Source organism: Balaenoptera borealis (assembly GCF_965194805.1).
Source record: "Balaenoptera borealis genome assembly, chromosome: 20".
In the NCBI taxonomy this organism is placed as follows: Eukaryota; Metazoa; Chordata; class Mammalia; order Artiodactyla; family Balaenopteridae; genus Balaenoptera; species Balaenoptera borealis.
This window is the reverse complement of record NC_138879.1, coordinates 52,215,472-52,235,007: the sequence shown is the minus strand read 5'-3', so window position 1 is coordinate 52,235,007 and position 19,536 is coordinate 52,215,472. Positions and strand designations below refer to the sequence as shown.

The 19,536-nt window shown below is 57.1% G+C and overlaps 3 protein-coding genes across 17 annotated transcripts; 2 read left to right on the top strand and 1 right to left on the bottom strand.

Annotated features, from left to right (window-relative positions):
• Positions 1-85: 85 nt before the first annotated feature.
• Positions 86-1,234, top strand: TMEM256 (transmembrane protein 256). The gene is made up of 4 exons (XM_082372502.1): positions 86-231; positions 533-564; positions 820-900; positions 998-1,234. The coding sequence occupies exons 1-4, from the start codon at positions 147-149 to the stop codon at positions 1,139-1,141; spliced, it is 342 nt and encodes a 113-aa protein (XP_082228628.1). The 5' UTR covers positions 86-146; the 3' UTR covers positions 1,142-1,234.
• Positions 534-11,845, top strand: PLSCR3 (phospholipid scramblase 3). 4 transcript variants are annotated; one of them, XM_082372474.1, is made up of 10 exons: positions 534-564; positions 820-900; positions 5,882-7,360; positions 7,573-7,750; positions 8,016-8,257; positions 8,358-8,400; positions 8,502-8,659; positions 8,991-9,152; positions 10,782-10,943; positions 11,137-11,845. In XM_082372474.1, the coding sequence occupies exons 4-10, from the start codon at positions 7,744-7,746 to the stop codon at positions 11,191-11,193; spliced, it is 831 nt and encodes a 276-aa protein (XP_082228600.1). In that variant the 5' UTR covers positions 534-564; positions 820-900; positions 5,882-7,360; positions 7,573-7,743; the 3' UTR covers positions 11,194-11,845. The 4 variants fall into 4 exon arrangements, with proteins under 4 accessions (XP_082228600.1, XP_082228598.1, XP_082228599.1 ...); XM_082372472.1 differs by having other exon boundaries at positions 8,502-8,722; XM_082372473.1 differs by having other exon boundaries at positions 7,569-7,750; positions 8,502-8,722.
• TNK1 (tyrosine kinase non receptor 1) lies at positions 11,838-18,992 on the bottom strand. Of its 12 annotated transcripts, none has more exons than XM_082372409.1 (12): positions 18,854-18,992; positions 17,380-17,569; positions 17,143-17,213; positions 16,826-17,017; positions 16,131-16,693; positions 15,619-15,892; positions 14,338-14,432; positions 13,843-14,013; positions 13,512-13,591; positions 12,859-13,160; positions 12,681-12,776; positions 11,838-12,596 (listed from the first exon to the last, which is right to left on the bottom strand). In XM_082372409.1, the coding sequence occupies exons 2-12, from the start codon at positions 17,540-17,542 to the stop codon at positions 12,483-12,485; spliced, it is 2,121 nt and encodes a 706-aa protein (XP_082228535.1). In that variant the 5' UTR covers positions 17,543-17,569; positions 18,854-18,992; the 3' UTR covers positions 11,838-12,482. The 12 variants fall into 12 exon arrangements, 10 of the variants coding, with proteins under 10 accessions (XP_082228535.1, XP_082228529.1, XP_082228530.1 ...); XM_082372403.1 differs by lacking the exon at positions 18,854-18,992 and having other exon boundaries at positions 13,512-13,594; positions 16,131-16,414; positions 16,532-16,693; positions 17,380-18,567; XM_082372404.1 differs by lacking the exon at positions 18,854-18,992 and having other exon boundaries at positions 16,131-16,414; positions 16,532-16,693; positions 17,380-18,567.
• Positions 18,993-19,536: the final 544 nt, after the last annotated feature.

The following is a 19,536-nucleotide window of genomic DNA, read 5'->3' as shown; positions in this document are numbered from 1 at the left end:
CCAAGTACCCGGGTGAGGACCTGGACGCTGAAATGAACACGGCCCAGATTGGGCACCTGTGGACCTTATTTGCATGGGAGATCGGGATTGGCTGGCCTCTTGGGTGGCCCGGGCGGTGCTCGTCCGGCGCGTGACCGTCCACTGCCATGGCTGGTCCGGGGGCTGCTTTCCGCCGCCTGGGCGCCTTGTCCGGAGCTGGGGCCTTAGGCTTGGCCTCCTACGGGGCGCACGGTCAGGGGGCTGTGGATGGAGCTGGGATTGTGTTGGGGGCGATCTTTAGGGTTTGGTGCAGAGGCGGAGTCTATGGGAAGTGTCGGCCCTCCCATCGACCAGACGGCCCGGGGAGCCCTAAACCTTTTAAAGTCCCTCAGCCCGGCCCAGTTGGTTCCCAGAACTGCCCAATGCGTGTTTCCACCAATTAGAAGCCTACTGGGGGCGCCCTTTCTCTCCTGCGTCCACCTGGGTCCCCCTGGGAGTGGTGGCGGTCGAGGTTGGCGCTAGGACTGGTAACCTTTGCTTCTCCTTTCCACAGGAGCCCAGTTTCCGGATGCCTACGGGAAGGAGGTGAAGTAACTGCGCTGGGGCTCCTAGGCTTCGGGGCCTATGGGGGCACAAAGTCTGGGGTCCCTGAGGGAAGGAGGGGAGGGACGGGGCGCGGGTCTTTGTAGCGGCAAGGGATGCAACTCTTGAGGCCTGGTGCCTGAGGGAGGGGCAAGCTGGGACTTGAGAGGTGGGGTTGGAGGACGAACTCTTGTCCGTTGTGTCCCCCCGGGATCCTGCGTTGCTTAGGAAGTCCCCCCATTTCTCCTTTTCTTACAGCTCTTTGACAAGACCAACAAACACCACTTCTTACACAGCCTGGCCCTGTTAGGGGTGCCCCTGTGCAGAAAGCCCCTCTGGGTAATTCCCCCCACCCCTAACCCTGACCAAGCCCCACCCACTCCCTCTAGCCTGCCCTGTTCTTACTGGCCTGCATTCCACCTTGTATCTCCTTCAGGCCGGGTTACTGCTAGCTTCTGGAACTACCTTATTCTGCACCACGTTTTACTACCAGGCTCTGAGTGGAGACCCCAGCGTCCAGACTTTGGCCCCTGTGGGAGGGAGCCTGCTACTCTTGGGCTGGCTTGCCTTGGCTCTTTGAGCTTCCTTGTGTTTAATTTCCGGGTATTTCTTTTTAGAAGTGGAGCAGGGAGTAGATTAAAAGAGAAAGGCAAATAAAGAACTTTGGAGTCTTTGTTCATCTTAACCTCTTAAAGGAGGAAGGGTAGGGATTGTCAACCTTTGAACTCCTTCCCTTTCCTAAGACCGCATCAGCGAGACTTGGGTCTGGGTGGAGAGTCAGGGTTCACTTCAAGTTAACTTGTTATGAGGTTCTTAAACTGGTGGACATTAGAGTCATAAAGAATGCTTGAAATAATGCAGATTCTTACCAAAGCCCTCTTCAGGGCCTGGCAGTCCGTATTCTAATAAGCTCATCTAGTGGTTCTGATGCTCACTAGCCTTAATACTAGATTTCTGTAGGGTAGTGGGTTTTCTTTTCTTTTTAATTTTTTATTGGAGTATGGTTGCTTTACAATGTTGTGTTAGCCTCCACTGCACAACAAAATGAATCAGCTGTACACATACAGATATCCCCTCCCTTTTGGACTTCCCTCCCATTTAGGTTACCACGGTGCATTAGGTAGGGTTCCCTGTGCTCTACAGTATGTTCCCATCAGTTGTCTATGTTATACATAATATCAATAATGTATATGTGTCCATCCCAGTCTCCCAATTCCTCCCACCCCACCCCTTTCCCCCTTGGTATCCGGGTAGAGGGTTTTCTGAGCACCCACTTACTCTAGAAGTCAGGGTTAAGGCAAGGCGGGACGAGGTGTCATTAGTTACAAAATACTCTGGGGTTCAAAGCAGGGACAGAACATCATGTATTGGGGGTCAGAAAATGCTTCACAGTGCTTGAGATGATTCTTAAAAGAGCTCTGTTGTGTGGCTGAAACAGTGAACAAAGAGACAGAGGTGGGAGGGGAGGGGTATGGGGCCACCTGAGTCCTCGGTGTGGGATGAGTTTCTGACTTAGGCAGAAGAGGAGTGAGAAAAGGTGGCAAGGCGGGCTGGAGTAGCACCTACAGCAGAGAACTGGAGGGTATTTAGTGGGCAATTTTTATTAAACCAGTGCTCATCAAGTGTTGGTCATGTGTCAGACAGACACATGTTACAAGGAAATTGAACCGTGCGCGAGACAGACACCATGTTTCCCTCGTGGGGTTTCCCATCTGGTGGTACTGGTAACAGACCTTAAACAACTAAACACAAATATATCACTGTGAGGTATGCTATGTGCTTGAAAGAAAAGAACAGGGGGGCTGGAACAATGGGGCAGTGGAGGGTGTGCCCCTTTAGATGGGAAGGCCTCGCAGAGGAGGTCCTGTTGAAGCTGGAACTAACCATGCGCAGAGCGGAGGGGAAGTGTGTTTTTGGCAGAAAGAATACCTGGCAAACAGGCCGAAATGGAGCAGTTTGAAATCCCTGAGGCAGGATAGAACTGGGCGGGTTGGAGAAAGAGCAAAAGCAGCGTGGCTGACGTGTGGGGTGGTGAGGCACTCGGAATTTATTTGCAGCGCAACAGTAAGTCACTGAAAGGTTTAAAGTGAGAGAGTGCTAGGATCTGATTTATGTGTTTAAAAGATCTGGAGAACCAATCAGAGGACAGCAAGGATGGCAACAGGGAAACCAGCCAGGAGGCCACTAAAGAGGTCCAGGTGTGAGATGGTGATGGTGGCTTGGCCGAGGGTGGAAGAGGTGGTAAAAATGTTCAATTCAGAAGGGGTGAGTGAGAGGGAGATTTCTGGTTTACGCACCAGGTTGGATGGAGGTGCTGTGACTTAGATGAGAAACACTGAAGGGTGGGGCAGATTAGAGGGAGGCAGATCAGGAGGTCAGTTTTGGACATGTTGCTTCTGAAATGCCTGGGAGACAACCAAGTGGAGGCACCAAGCAGGTAGTTGGGGAGCTCAAGGAGGTGTCTGAGCTCAGGAGAGAGATCTGGCCTCAAGTTTACTCTGCAACCCACTCTGGTCAGTCTTCTATCCCATCTCTTCCCCATAGATGCCCTTGGAAGGATCCCATGAATCACTATGACCTCTTAGTTGCCAGACCCAGTGGATGATTTTCAGTCTCATCTTCCTCAGCCTCTGCAGCATTTGACACAGTTGGCCACACTGTCCTCAAACACATCCTGTTCCTTCTCTGACACCACTCTCCTGGTCTTCCCTAGCTCTGTGGCTCCTTTGCCAGCTTCTTGTCTATACCCAGTTTAAATCAATGGTTTCCAAATTTTAATTTAAAAAAAAAGTAGAACTCATAGGTATACATATTTTAATTTCACCTTTTAAAATTTCTATTTTTGTGTATATTTTATAAACGTACATATCTGTATAGTATACTGGGGGGTACATACTTAATTTTTCTGACGGTGTGCATTCAAAAAAGTGCAGACCGTTTAGCTGAGTGAGATGATTTCTAGGTAATTTCATTTGGCCCCATAGCTTTAATTACAATCTGCATATTTCTAAATCCAGAATTTATCTCCGACCCTAGTCCTGGCTAAGCTCCAGACCCCTGTAGCAGCTGCAGTGTAGTACAGTGTACAGTGGAGACCTGCAGGAGTTAAGTGCTGACGAGGGAGAGCGGCGTGTTCCAGACCAAGGCAAGAGCTTTGGAGGCAAGAGAGCCCTGTGCCTTCAAGACCAGAAAGAATTGCTGGTGGCTGGCTTGAAGATCATGAGAGGGTCAGTAGTGAAAGATGAGAACAGACGGGGCCAAATGGTGGAATGCCTTGTGCTGACAGGTTGGACCCTTCTGAGGGCAATGGGGAGCCACTGAAGCATTTATATCCAGGGAGGAGGCATATACTTGAGGTGTATTAGTAGAGGATCACAATATCTCTTCATTTTAAAGATGAGGGGAGGGACTTCCCTGGTGGTCCAGTGGCTAAGACTCCACGCTCCCAATGCAGGGGGCCTGGGTTCGATCCCTGGTCAGGGAACTAGACCCCACATGTGCAACTGAGAGTTCACATGCTGCAGCTAAAGAGCCCACAGGCCACAACTAAAAAAAAGATCCCACATGCTGGAATGAAGGTCCCACGTGCCGCAACCAAGACCCAGTGCAGCCAAATAAGTAAATGAAAAAAAAAAAAAAGAGGGGAATTCCCTGGCAGTCCAGTGGTTAGGGCTCTGCGAGTTAACTGCTGTGGGCCTGGGTTCAATCCCTGGTAGGGGAACTAAGATCCTACGAGCCTCACGGTGCGGCCAAAATAAAATAGAGTAAAATAAGGCCTCAGGGGGACCTCCAGAGTGGCCCAGAGTGCCAGTGGCAGAGCCGACACTGGATCCCCAGGCTCCTACCTCCCAGTCCAGTGCCCTTGCTGCATTTCCATCCACCCTTCATCTCAGGCAGCATCTGGAGCACAGGGAACCTCCAGCTGGAGGAGACCCTGACATTTGGCATGGCCACCGTCCATGTAATATATCCCTAATACCTTTGCTTTGATCCTCCCTGTGGGTCAGACTCTTGGGAAACCAAGATAAATAAGGACCACGTGGTAATTGGTCCCTATTATTGCTGCACATTGTGTCCAGTCTTCTCAACAGTCCTGCGAGTCAGTGGAAAGTGAAGCTAAGAGAGGTGAAGCAACTTCTTCTGTATCATACAGCCAGGACCTGGGGAAGCTGTGATTCAAACTCTCTTCTGTCCAGTTCCCAAAGCTGAGTTTTTTCCTTCTTGTACATACCAAGAAACTCAGATTTCAGCAGTGGAGACAGACCCTTTAAAAAATAATTTGATACAATGTGTTCAGTGTTACAAGTAGATACTGAGGTGGGCTTGTTTGCCTTAGGGGACTGGTAAGACTTTGGCGCATTTGCTGGGTTTTCAGCATGCATAGTTCACCAGAAAAAGGGACAAGATTATACTGGTAACAAGTCAAGAGGAGAACTGGAGTGCCTGGAGCTCAGGATGGAGTGGGCAGGCAGGAAATGACAAAGCAGTAAGAGTGAGGGGTCTCCTGGGCCAAGCCTGAGTCAACTTTGACTTTCCTTTTCCTCACATCCTATATTCAAGCCATCATTAAGTCCTGTTGGCTCAAATACATAACTGGAAACTGACCATTTCTCACCACATCCATTGCTACCACTCTGGCAGCTGGTCCACGCCACCTGCAAATCTCATCTAGCTTTCTGAAAGAACTTCCCTCTGCCCTTGCCTACCTACAGCGTACTGCGGACAAAGCAGCCTGAGAGAGAGACAGAGAGAAATCCTTCTAACACTGTCATCCTCAGCCTTAGCTGCAATTTAAAATCTGCTGGGGAATTCTCAAAAAGTTCCTATGTCTGCACCTCACCCCAGATATTCTAATGTAATTGATATGAAGCGGGGCCCAGCTAGAGGTATTTTTACAGCACCCCAGATGATTCGAACTTGTGGCCAGGGTTGAGGACCACTGTTTCAGTATGTAAATCTCATGTCTCTGCTCTGGCCAAACCCTCCAACACTTTCCATTTCACTCAGAGTAGAAGCCAATGGTCTATAGGGCTGTATGTGATCCGGCCTCCTGTGACCTCTCTTTCCTCCCCCTCGTTCATTCCATTCCAGCCACACTGGCCTTTTGGTTCACTGAACAAACAAGGCACACTTCTACCTCAGGGCCTTTTCCCTTGTTCCCTCTGCCTGAAAAGCTCTTCACCCAGAAGTCTGCATGGCTTAATCCTTGACCTCCTTTAGGTCTTTCCTCAGCCATCACCTTCTAGTCTGCCCCCTATAAAATTGCAACTCTTGTCCACCATTCTCTGTCCTTCTTATCCTGCTCTATTTTTCTTTATAGCACGTGTCACCGTCTGACTTCTGATGTATTTTATGTACATTGTCTGTCTCTTCCCCACTAAAATGTAAACCCCAGGAGACTGGGAATTTTTTTAAACTGCTAAATACTTCTATTACCTGTCTGACATATAGTAGGGGCTCATTAAATCTCTGTTGAATAACTGAACTTCTGTATGTCTGTATGTTTTGGTGGAGGCTGGCGCGTGGTTTGGGCCAGGTAGAATCTGAGGCACTAAGGGATACCAGGGGAGAGGTCCAGCATTTGGGTTTGAAGATGATGACTGAAGCTGTAGGACCAGCCCAGAGGAACATGGACGTAGGGACAAAGGAGCCGCCAAACCTGTTTCTCCCCATGTTCATCTTGATGGGTGAGACCTCCATCTGCCTGGTCACCAGACAGGCACCTGAGGTCATCCTGGACTCCTCACCTCCACATCTCACTTCCCAAACAAGTTCTATATTATTGTCTAAATATCTCCAAAATCTGCCACTTCTGTCTGTCCACACTATCACAACCATCCTCTCCCCCAGACTACTGCCAACCCGGCCTGGGGGCCTCTGTTGGCCTCCACCATGCAGGTTAAATGGTTTTCCTAAAACATCTGACCTCCTCACTCTGTCTGAAAATCTTTCAGTGGGCTCCCCGCTGCCCTGGGGGCCAAAGTGCAGCTCCCACAAGGCCCTCTGTGCACGTGGGCCGGACTCTCTCTGAACTCATCTCTTGCCGCTCAGCCTATAGGCCCCCAAGGCGCAGGACTTCCTCACACCTGCGGGCCTGGGCTCAGGACTCAAAGCGAAAGAAGCGATTCTTGTTGGGAGAAGGCTTTCCTGCGGACCGCGCTGCCTCCTCTGGCCCCCCCCCGAGCCTCAACTCACGCCCACTCGTTACTGACACTGTCTGGCAGTCTATCCCCCGTGTGGCTGGGGGCGCCTGGAGGAAGTACTATAATTGCAACGGGTCTGTGTGGGTCACTGCTACGTCAGGGAGAGGAGACTGGCAAGGTAGCCCCAGGGAGGCAGAAGGGGAGCCAGGAGTCAGTCCTAGAAGCCAATGGGTGAGCGTGCAGGGTGTTCCGCTGCGTCAGCGAGGCCCGAACCGCCCTCGGGAGGAGGAGCCTGGGCTCCAGCGCCGCGCAAGCGGCCCTCGTTCCCACCAAGGGGCACTGACCACTCTACGCTCGCAGGCCTGGCGGGAGTCGCAGGACTAGGGCTCACCCGGCTACCCTCCCAGGCGAGCTTCCTCTCTGGCCTTCTGCATCCGAGCGGAAAGGGCGGGGACGCCCGCCAAGACGTGGAGCGGGTGGCCTGGAGTCCCCGGCGCCGCGGGAGAGCCGGCATTCTTCCTGCGCAGGCGCTCTGCTCAGGCTGGGAGGGGCGGGGCCTGGACGGGTCGCGGGGTGGAGTCAGCTCCGGGGCCCGCCTCCACCAGCTCCTGAGAGCAGCCGAGTGCTGGGCACCCGGGCTATTCTAGGGGCTTCAGGTGAGCAGGGGGAACAGAGGGGTCAGGAGACCTCCCTCGAGGTGGGGCCGTCGGTCTGACCGCGGGTCCATCTGTCCTGCCGTCTGCCAACAGCCGCCTCCGCGGAGAATGGGAGAACAAAGGGAGGGGGCGGTTCTGGGGCCCCTGAGGGAATCCAGGGTCCCAGGGCCCCCGCCTTGCCCGCTGACACTTTCGGTTTCTCCCCGAGTCAGACGCGCCGCCCTAGAGACCCTGGGCCGGCGCTGGGCGCAGCTGCCTCTCTGCGTTTGCCTGTCCATCTTTGTGTCTGTCTTTGTGTCTGTCTGGCTGTCTCCGAGCTTGCCTCCACTTCTAGAACTAAGCCTCCGGGACACCGACATCCCGCGAACCCTCGCCCCTCTCCCATGGCAGGTAAGTGGGCGCAAAGCCGAGGGTCTCCGTTATCCTACCCCCCACGGACTTGGGAACCCCGTGTCGGACGCATCCTCCGGGAATGTGCTCGGACTGGCTGTGTGGGGCCCCTCCCTTCCTCCCGAGAAGCCACCGCCCTGCTCCCCCGCCCCATCTTTCTCATTCTCTTCCCACCACATTTTCCCCGCAGCCTCACGGCGCATGGGCCAAGGGGTAAAGAGATGAGGTCGGGGGCCCCTTCTAACCTATTCCTGTCCCCCCACAGGCTACTTGCCCCCCAAAGGCTACGCCCCTTCGCCCCCACCTCCCTACCCTGTAACCGCTGGGTACCCGGAGCCGACGCTGCATCCTGGGCCCGGGCCGGGGCATGCACCAGTGCCCGCCCACGTGCCTACCCCTGCGCCCGGCTTTGCTCTCTTCCCCTCGCCCGGCCCTGGGGCCCCGGGACCAGCTGGCCCCTTTGTGCCACTGCCAGGGGTGCCTTTTGGCCTCGAATTCCTGGCGCAGGTGAGTGAGAGGCAGGGAGGGAGGGAGGATTGACAGGGAGGGGACCCAGGCGACTAGGCCGGCCAGCTGATGTCTGCGCGTTCCCCTACTCTCTTTCCAGATTGATCAGATCTTGATTCACCAGAAGGCTGAGCGGGTGGAAAGTGAGTGGAAAGGGGAGTATGTTGGGCCTCGTGACGGGAGCAAATAGTGGGCTCTCGGGCAGGCGCTGGTGTCCGAGCCTCAGTGTGTCACCCCCTGGCAGCGCTCCTGGGCTGGGAGACCTGTAACCGCTACGAACTGCGCTCGGGAGCCGGACAGCCCCTGGGTCAGGCGGCGGAGGAGAGCAACTGCTGTGCGCGGCTATGCTGTGGCGCCCGCCGGCCCCTGCGTGTCCGCCTGGTGGACCCCGGGGACAGAGAGGTGCTGCGCCTGCTCCGCCCCCTCCACTGTGGCTGCAGCTGCTGTCCCTGTGGCCTCCAGGAGGTGGGCGGGGAAGGATGGGGCCAGGGAGAAACTTGGGTAGGGGGCAGGCCGATGACCCGGGCAGGACCGGGACGAGGCACGCGATGAGGCGTGCCTCCTGTGGGAGTTGGGCGCAGGTGGGATGGGAGGTCTAGTGAGAGGGATGACAGGCGGTCTAGTGAAGGGGATGGGAGGTCTTGTGAGGGGAGACAGGTGATAAAGCTAGACCGGTGAGCACTTGGGCCAGGGTGCCTGGCTGGGCAGTGATCCTGTCTGCCGCCCACTCCAGATGGAAGTACAGGCTCCACCAGGCACCACCATTGGCCACGTTCTACAGACCTGGCATCCCTTCCTCCCCAAGTTCTCCATCCAAGACGCTGACCGCCAGACCGTCCTGCGAGTGGTGGGGCCCTGCTGGACCTGTGGCTGTGGCACAGACACCAACTTTGAGGTATCAGGAATAAGGGGAGATTCCTGGGACCTTCAGAAACCAAGATGATCCATGCGGCAGGATGGTCAACAGGACGGTCAAGAGCTCCTCAGTCCAAATCCACTGTGACGCCTGCCACATTTCCAGTTTTCCTCTATTCAGAAATAGGGTGGCCCATGGTCATAAAAATTTGGCAAAGAGGGTTTCACCTTAAGGGCCAATGCTGATTGTGACCTGCAGCCCTGTGTTGAGGGAGAAAAAAAATCTAAGGTCAGGCTGGATTTAGGGTGAAGGATGCTTACTGAGTGTACCATGGGCTGGGCCCGCGTGGCCGCTGTGTGTGAGTTCATGAGCCCAGGCCCTGGAGCAAGCACTAATTTAACTTGTTAACATCCTGTGGCTTGCCCTGCCAACCTAGAAGTCCAGACGTCCACCCACCCACCCCCAGCCTGGAATCCTTCTTACCATGCATTTCAATCACCAACCTGGAGCCTGGAGAACCCAAGTGATGATCATTTCAAAGTAAGGCCTGGGAAACACCTTACTTTCTAGAAGACAAAGGCACTTGAGTATCTGTGTAGATAAGGAAGAAACAACAGGTATATCTCAGTAGACTTTCCAAGGCTTCTGATGAGGTACCTTATCTTAGGTTACTTTTAAAAACTGAGTCACCTTGGTAGCTGGGGGAAGCTTCTGTGATGGAAACTGTTTGGGAAAGAGGTAACTGGGTGAACTCTGGTTTGGAATATGTAGATCGTGGGGTTCTCATCGGGCCAGTCTTCCTTTTACATAATTATGAATCGTCCACATTTGGGGCTGCACTCTTGGGACTGCAGGGCTGGCTGGGAGAGGCCCTACGCACCCTGGGACTGGTCTGCAGGAAATGCCCCAGGGCTGTAGGACCGTGGGGGAAGGAGATGGGAAGGACATCGCTCTAGTTCTAGCCACTGGAGAATGAGCATAGGAGAAAGTCCAGAGAGTCACGGTGAATTACCATCCACATTGGCAGGGCCTGCTGCTGCTGGGCCCAGGGAGGCCAGTGGAAATCCTGGTCCTCAGAGGCCACTTTCTGCTGTCCGCTCCCCCCACTAGATGGGCTTGGATCCACCCTGGATGAGGCTTGCATGCCATGCTAAACAGAGCCCTCCCTACCTTGCAGATGCGAGGACGACAGGCACCCCTTTGGGCCTTCTAGCAGCCTGGTCAGCTGGTAGAGTGCAGCCAGGCATTCAGCAGCCTCCCTTGCCCGCTTGGCCAGGCTACTCTGTGCAGGGCACAAACTGCACCAACCGTGGGCGGCAGGGACTTTGGTAACCAAAACAAACCTAGTGAGTGGCCATCGCCTAAGGAGATTAGCCTGTATCGTGCTTGTTTCTCCCAGCACTGATGTCTATTAGTCATGTGTGGCCTTTCAAGAGCAACAGATCTGAGTCTGCAACCTGATTTTTGCTTTGTAGACAGTGTGACTTCGGTGCCTCAGTTTCCCCAGATGTCACATGGAAACCCAAGGCTTTGGGAGGACTCGCTAAGTGTAGAGCCCGCACAGTTCGTACGTGGTGACTGCGGGAGTGAGACTGGATGCCGATGAGATCAGGCACATCCTCCCCATGCGGGTCCTTCCTCCCTCCCTCTCTCCTTCTCTCCTGCCAGGTGAAGACTCCAGATGAGTCCCGCAGTGTGGGCCGCATCAGCAAGCAGTGGGGTGGGCTGCTCCGAGAAGCCCTCACCGATGCAGATGACTTCGGCCTGCAGTTCCCACTGGACCTGGACGTGAGGGTGAAGGCTGTGCTGCTGGGAGCCACATTCCTCATTGTGAGTCGGGGCCACCGCCCCTTCCCCCCGCTGCCCTTTTGCTCTCACTCTGAGGCTTTGAGCACTTCTTGGTCTCCTGCTAGGAGAGGGTTAGGGACAGACTCTATGGGGGCTTGTGGTTCCAGACCTGGGTTGTGATAGCTGAGCCAGGCTGGCCCAGCCAGATCTCCTGCTGACCATGCCCTCCCCTCAGGACTACATGTTCTTCGAGAAGCGAGGAGGCGCTGGGCCCTCTGCCATCACCAGCTAGAGGCCACCTCGGGGTGAGGAGACCATCATCTCAACCAGAATTCAAGATGGTCACCCGCCCTGGCCCCCTCCTCGGGGGCAGCCCCTTTCCCTCCGTGTGCACTGCAGGGGAGAGACAGGGCTGCCTGAGAGGCTGGGGGCTTGGTGCCCCGTGCCTCCCCTACTCCCCTGGCCTGCTTCACCTGTAGCCCCTACGGAAGGGTATGTACGAGAGCCCTTCCCCTGCTACTTCCCACCACTGTCTCCAGCGGACCCTCAGCACACGGGCATATCGGCTTTCCAACTTTCCCTGCTGACTTCCTCCCAACCCCCTCCAGGGCCTCTGCTCCAGGTGAGGCCTTAGAATGCAGGGTTTTATGACAGGGCTGGGGTGGGGAAGGTTAAGCAGCACCAAAGACGGCAGACCCGGTCACCCTCTCCCCGCATCAGCTTGGCCAATTAGTTCAGCCTCAGACGATGGCGCTCTGAGGGGGATCCCTACCTCCCCCCCCACCCCGATAGCTATAGGGCCAGGGCCCCAGTGCCGACTTCCTCTCCCTCAGCTGGTGCTTGCTGCAGCTTCCTGTGCCTTAACCACCCCTTCCTGCCCCTTCCTTAGGAAGGAGGCTGCATCTTTGTATGTTATATTCATATAAACTTTGTAACTTTTTGGACATTGGAAGATGTATGTAATGGGAGAGGGCAGGAGAAAGAGTCGGGTGTGGGAAGAAACAAAGGGAAATATGACAGCTTGGATGGGCGGGGGCTGGCCCATCTCATAATCCATGCTGCCAGGATCAAGTGTCCTCGAGTCTAAGAGAGCAACTTTCGTCACCCATGATGGCCCCAGACCAAGCCGAGGCAGTTTGGTCCATATGCCCCAAGTCAGGATGGCTGCTCCGGTCATCCAGGATGGCTGCTCCCACAGAGCCCAGTGTGGTAGCTGATGGCAGTTCAGGATGGCTGTTCCCGTGGCCCAGAATGGCCTCTTGCTCATTTTCTGTAGCGATAGAAGCTTCCCATGGGTGTGATGTGCCACAGCTCTGTTCCTCCAAGTCCTCCTTTGTTGGGAATGTGGTGGGCAGAGTGCACTAGATCCTCCTATGACCAAGGGAGCTCACGCCCTCAGAGACCAACGGGCAGGGTGAGGAGACACTCACCAGTGCCCGATCCTGGGCTCCTCCAGTACCTGCCCATGGCAGGCTCTCCCCAGGTGGGAACACACCCTGTCAGGACCTTGTTCCGGTTCTGCTTGGTCCCAAGTGACCAGGCCCTTGGTCCATCTAGTGTCTGTGCCCAAAGGAGCAGAGCTCAGGGCCGGGCCAGGACGTAGCGACTGGCGGCTGAGAGGTCCCACTGGTAACGCTCCAGGATGCGCCGGCAGTCCGCTCTGGACCAGCTACTGAGGTAGAAGAGCTGGTCCACCTGTGGGGACGAGAGGAAGGGCAGCCGGTGGCCAGAGGGCCAGGCTGGGAGGGGCAGGGACCCGAGAGAAGGGTATGGCTGTACCTTGAGGTTCCGGATGGCAGAAACCACATCACCCCCGGTGGCTCTTAGAGCCTCGTGGCACTCCTGGTGGGTGACTCCATGCACGCTCAGCTCCACCTGCCGGGGACAAAGCCTCACTTAGGCCCTTCGCCAGCCCGTAGCCCCTTTTGGACACCAGGACACTTCAGGGAGACCTCACCTCCATAATCCTCCTCTGCAACTCGGGGTCAGGCAAGGGTCCCCCAGAGGGGACGGTGACTTTGCTGGCTCCAGGCGCTCCCACAGGGTGACTGTGTAGGGGTTCTCTTTTGGGCCAGGGAGGCTGCTCCCTGGGAGGCTGGCTGGGCTGGGAAGAGGAGCTGGTGGCCACGGGGGAGCGGGGGGGCACGCCTGGGGGTCCCTGGGGCACAGTTCTGGCATGTCGAAGTTCGGGGGAGCTCGACCCACCTCCTGTGGGGCGGGGGCCCAGGGACAGAACCGACTCCAGACTCTTGGAAATGCCTACACATTTGAGAAAAAACAACTTGAGAGGAAGCCCAGCTGCCTTCTTCCCATTCTCTGGCTATCTGTGCTGTCCTCGGGGTGGTCCTCGTGTCGGGGGGACAAGAAACCAGGTGTGCGATGGACGCCCAGGCCGAAGCAGCTGAGGGTCCAAAGAACTGCCAGGGCTGCGGTGGGGAGACGCTGTCTAAAGTACAGCCAGGATGTCAGCAGGCAGAATGGGGGCCAGGAAATCACAGGTGGGGAAATCATATCTGCAAAGGTATGGCTTCAGAGCAGGAAGCATCGCTGGAGGCTTATTCTTGATGTCCTCGGAGACCCCGGAAGCCCTGTCCCCACCACCATGCCCACCTTTCATCCTCTGCAAGGCCACATTCCTTCTCTGGCCCCGAGCTGGAGGGGGATCCCGAAGCTTTACCTTCACTCTGTCCCTGCTGGAGAGTGTTCCAGTTCATTCTCCACACCCCCCAGCCCTACCCCATATAGCAGTGCCCTCTCCCAAAGAATCTCTGGGGCTTCCAAGCAGGCCGAGACCCAGAGTGGACGTTCCAGCGGGAAGGCAAGTCCAGCCTCCCCTCCAGCTTTACCCCACACCCCTCCCCAGGCTCCCCTTCCAGAGAAGTTGCTGGACTTGGTTGGTTCCCCCAGTCCAGCTCTGCCCCCCACTCTTTCAGGTGCTCACCCATCTATGTTTCCCTGGTGTCGCTCTCCCCGGGCAGGGGAGCCTCTGTGGACTGGACGGGTGGCTGGTGAGTCTACCAGCGTCACTGCCGAGGCTGGGAAGTTGCCCACTTTGAATGTGCGACCATTCTGGCCCTTCCAGGTTGTGGAGTCGGGGCTGTGGGAAGAGGCGCTGGTGAAGGGGATGGGAGCAAGGGGAGAGAGGGCTGGGCTCCAGCCCACATTCAGCTCACAAGCTGTGCGCCGTGGAGCTGCATCTGCCCAGAGGAAGGGAAGCTTTTTTCTCTCTAAAACAAAAGGGCTCTATGGGCCAGCGGTGGCTCCAGCAGGGAGGCCAGGACTGTGGTGGAGCTCTCAGGGCCCAGTGGGGAGAGGAGGAGATGAGGCAGAGGATTGGGGTTCAAGCAGCTGGGGAGAAGCTGAGCTGGGACCAGGGCCAGGAGGGTGGGGAGGGAGTCCTCCCCCTGGGGATGGGTGGGAGGCACGAGGCCCTCACCTGCCCTCGATGATAGTGATGGGGTCACCAGGCTCCATCCTCAGGGCACCGGGCTCTGTGACATCCCTCACACAACGTCCCTCAGGAGGCCAGGCCTATAGAGACAGGAGGAGAGGGTGGCTGGGCTTGTGGCCTGAGTCAGAAGGGTGATATCATGGGAGCGGAGTGGACACTGTTGGTGCACCCACCACGCAAACCCATACCAGGTATGTCCTCTGTCCTGGCCCCAGGGTGGGACTGTCCCTGTCCCTCAGTTGTAATCCAGTGGAGGAGGCAGACCTGGATCCCATGCCAAGCTGGACACAGCCCAGGGGTCAGGGAGCAACAAAGGGGGGCCCTGCCTCTACCTAGAGGACCAAGGGGAGAGTCACCCTGCACACTGCTTTTACTCCACACCCAGGCCCATCAGATCTGCCTCCCAAGCACCTCTGGGAATTTTCCGCTTCTCCATAGCACCACTGCCTCGACCCTCATCCAGACCTCTTCATCTTACTTCTGCTTCACAGCCATTGTGGCCTACTGGTTTTCCTACCTTCAGTATCATCCTTCTAATCCATTCTTGCACCAAACCAGAGTGACATAACCTGTAAATGTGGCTTCTAACTCCCCTGCTCACAACCCTTCCATGGCCCCCAGGTGCCCTCAGAGTTAAGCACTAAACTCCTTTAATAGTAGAGTATATAGTGATTTAGGGCACAGCTCTGAAGTCATATTGACTGCTTCAAATCTCCAGTCCTCCACTTCCTGTGTGACTTTTGGCAAATCACTTAAACTGTCAGTGCCTTAACTGCCCCCTCTCTAAAATCGAGCTGGGTTGTTGTGAGGATTAAATGAATGAATGTATAAGGATACACGTAAGGCACTTAGTACAGTATCTTACACAGATCGAGTGCTCTAGGTGTTAGCACTGGTTATTTACTGTGTCTCACAAGTCCCTCCTTGGTGCACCCCTAAGATGCCTCTGCCACCTTAGTCACCGTACTTCCCCCTCCCACGCTGAACTTTTCCTCTGCCTGTCAAACACCCACTACATCCTACTGCTCTGGGCTCTGGGCTTCCCTCTCTCTGCCCCAGCCCCCAGCCCTTCAGCCTGCATCCACTAGACCCCAGCTCTCTCCCTGGGGCTCTGAGCACCCTGAAGGTGGGGACTGGGTCTGCTTTGTTCAGAGCCAGGTCCCAGACCCCAGCCCAGTAGCCAGTATATGTTAGTCTTGTGCATAGAACCCTGGGAGAGGGAACGGAGGGAAAAGAGACTGTTTCTGGGGAGGCAAGAGTTCCCACCTCTTGGAGCAGCCCTTCTAGGTAGGAAAAGGTGGGCCGGTCAGCAGGGTGGGGGGCCCAGCAGCGCAAGGCGAGGGCGTAGAGGGCCCTGGAGCAGAGGGGAGGCCTACGCAGGCGGGCTCGGTCCTTCTCCAGCCGCTGCAAGATGAGGTACGGCGGGACCCCGGCCCAGGGCTCCTCGCCCCCGGAGAACATCTCCCACAGCGTCACCCCAAACATCCACACGTCCGAGGCAGAAGAGAAGGCCCCGTGGCGCAGGCTCTCCGGCGCACACCTGCGGAAGTGGAGCTGAAGGGGGCTGGATGTGTGCCGGGTGTGTGCCCCGGAGCGCCCACCTGCCACTGGGCACGCCCCTTTAGTGCGCCCGCCGTGGGGCTCAGAAGTCCCCCCTTTCCTGGCCCTTCCAGACCCGATGACGACTCCTCCAGTCCACGCCTCCCTCACAGGACCAGCCCCTCCGCACCCCCTCAGCTCCTGCCATTCAGATCCCTCCCCTCCGCCCGGCCCCTCACCAGGCGAAGGGGATGCGGCCGGGTCCGCCCATGACGTAGTGGCCCCGGGCGCCGCCCAGCGACCGCACCAGCCCGAAGTCAGCCACCTTGATTGTGCGCGGCGAAGCCAGCAGCAAGTTGCGCGTAGCGAGGTCTCGGTGCACCAGCCCGCGGGCCCCCAGGTACGCCATGGCCCCCGCCACCTGCCGCAGGAAGAGGCAGAGCAAGGCCACGGGCAGCGGGGGCGTGGGGGCCGGGGCGGTCAGGCGTGCGTGCAGGGAGCCCAGGGGCGCCAGCTCCATCACCTGTGGGAGCACAGCCGTGTGAGCGGTGGTCCGGCCCCACGAGACCCTGGCGCTCACCCTCCTGTCGCACATCGGCCCCCGGGACTGTCCCGGGAGCCAGTGTCTGGGTCTGCTCACCATCTGCAGAGGCTGGCCCAGTACGAGGCCGTGCAGACACAGCACGTGTGGGTGTTCCAAGTTCATCATGATGGATACCTCTCGCAGGAAGTCCCCTAGCTCAGTGCCCTCGGGGCCGGGGCTGTCGGGACCCACCCGGAGGGACTTGACAGCCACTGGGACCTGGGGGTGGGGGGAAGCACCATCAGGCAACGTAGGGAACAGTTAAGCCAAGGCCAGAGCAGAGGGGCACACAGAACAGAGGGAGAAGCTGGCCCAGGTACCCAGAATGAAGTAGGCTCCCTGGACACTCACAGTCTTGCCACTGGGCAATGTCCACAGCCCTCGGTGCACCACACCAAAGCAGCCGGAGCCCAGAAGCTCCCCTCTGCACACAGCCCGGTCTGGGATCAGACACTTGAGTCCCCCATCTGGCTCAGGGAGGGATGGAAGGCTGTCTGAGGGTGGGGTGGTCTCCTTCTGCCCTGGGGCAAAGCCCCCAAGGATCTGAAACAGTGGGGGAAATCATGTGTGTGGAACCCTGCATACATCCTTCTCTTCCACTCAGCCCACCCCCTGCCGGGGCCTGAGCTGGCCCTTTAAGCCTCTCACCACCACCCCAAAACACACACCTTGTAGACCCAGTTCTTAGACTTGAGCCCCGAACGGTGCCTCTTCAGAGCTTCAGCCAGTCTACGCTGGGCTGGGGGAGGCCAGAATCAGAGGGATGGGGTAATGGGGGAGGCGGGGAGCAGGATGCAAGGGATTTACAGGCAAGAAGGGGGCTGGTGTGCGTGGTGGTGGTGGGAGAGTAGCGACTAACAGGCTGGGGAAGGAGACAGCAGGGCCTTGGGGCAGGGGACCCTCACCAGGCCGGCCCATGCCAACGCCGTCCAGATCCTCAGGTCTTACAAAGTCGAAGTGCTCTGGCCGAGTAACATTAAGCTCCTCAAGGATGGGTCGGTAAAACTGGGCCAGCTGGATGTCCTGGAGCAGCCGAAGCAGCCACAGGGAGCCCGCCTCATGGAGCATGTCTGGAGGAGGAACCCCTGTGGTGCCCTGTCCCAGACACATGGCCCAGGGTGGGCACCTGAGACACTCAGGAACCAGAGACGTGGTTGCCTGCTCCACCCTCAACCCCTCAGAAATACTCAGGTACAGAGGGAGGGACATCAGAACCCACCAGGATTCCTGCCCCTCACACACACAAACCCCAGGAAGAATGTTCTCCTCACACCCAAGATTTCAGCACTGCACAGACTTCAGGTGTGTAGCCCTGCTCACTTTGAGCTATTATGGCACACTGCCCATACCCCTAGGCGACCCAGATTCACCACCTTTTAGACCTGAGGTGCACCCTTGTACGCACCCACTCAGGTACACCTGAGACATTCTGACCCACCACATACACTCCAGAGATGCCCAGATACACTAACCACACCATACCTGAGATACGCAGGTACAACACACACACACAGCCCTATAGATATGATGCAAAACACACCTGAGACACCCAGATACAGGTCCTCTCAAAGCTGAGGCATTCCAGTATACGCTGCCGTAGACCAGGCTTCCTGCCAGGTACCGCTCACACACACCTACTTGAGACACGTTGAGTTCACTGCCTCCAAGATACACCGCCCCTCATGTCTGAGACACCCAGGTCCACACAAACACACACAACACACAAGACATCAAGCTACGGTGTCCACACATACCTACGTTATGTGGGCAGACTGCCTCCTCCGCCCAGAGACGCCCAGGGTCATTGCCTCTTCTACACCTGAGGCAGCAACATTTGAAATCAAATCGGGCATTTGTGATGGGCGGTTAAGCTCAGGTACTGCTCAGAGCCATCCGGTCTGCCAGGTGCACAGTCCCTTCCACACCCACCTGAGCTCAGCTCCAGGTACAGAGCCTGGCCGGCACACCTGAGTCACTTGCTCTAACCTGGCTCCAGGACAACTCCAGCAATCTTTATTAAATAAGGCTGTAGGTGCTCTGGGTGCCGGCTGCCTGCACACACACACCTGGCCCCCTCCCTCCCCCTACTTAGTTAAGCCCGGAGGAAGCGGAGGACCCCAGGCGGGGTCCAGATGGACACTCGGAGGTGGCGAGGAACCGGGCACGACCAGGGGCGCGGAAGGCGAAAGCCCAGGACGCTGGGAGACCAAGACCAGTAGCCAGGTGAGAAGCAGAAAGCACGAGATGGGGGACAAGAGGAGACGCGCCCGCGGAAGGTAAGGACTGGGGAGGGGAGGCTCAGCACCCGCGGACGCGCTCCCAAGCGACCGCCGCCCCGCCAGCCCGCTCGCCGGCGCCCCTGCCTCTCCTGACCCTCACCTGGCGAAGGCGGAAGCGGCGGCTCGGGAGCCTCCCAGGCTGCCGGGACTAAATCCCGGGGTGGGCGGGACGGAGGCCGCGGAGGGCGGGGCCTGGCGGCTTGGCCCGGGTCCTCGGGTGGACTAGGCGAGGGCGCCTGGCAGCCGCTCCTCCGCCAGGCCGGATCCTGAGAAGCCTCCCCTCCCCTGTCCTTTGCTCGCCTCCTTCCCACCCTCTCTCCACCTTCCCACCCCCTTTCCAGACTTCTCCAAAGAACTTCTCACCCCTCCCTGGACTTCCTCCTCGGTATCCCGTCCCCGTCTCCCCTACCTCCTCTTACCAAATCCTCCACCTCTCTCAACCAGAGCCCCACCCCTTAAATGAATACGCACCTGGTAGAGATATCCCGCCCAGGCCCCGGGAATATAAGGCTAAACAGGACATAGTCCCAGCCCCCTAGTAGGGGAGAGGGCTTCCTGGCGCTCTGATGGAGGAAGCCGGCCTGGTGCAGCGGGCTTGGGAGGGCGCCACGGCGGAGGTGTTGATGGTGGTGCACGAAGTCAGCTTCCAGCCCGGGCAGAGTCTAAGACTGAAGCCATTGGCCTTTTCCCAGCTCTGAATGTCCTTTTCCCAGTCTAATGCGCTGCCCCTGAAAAGGACCATTTGGGGAGCTGCCCAGGGTGAAATCTGTGGGGATTCTTGTG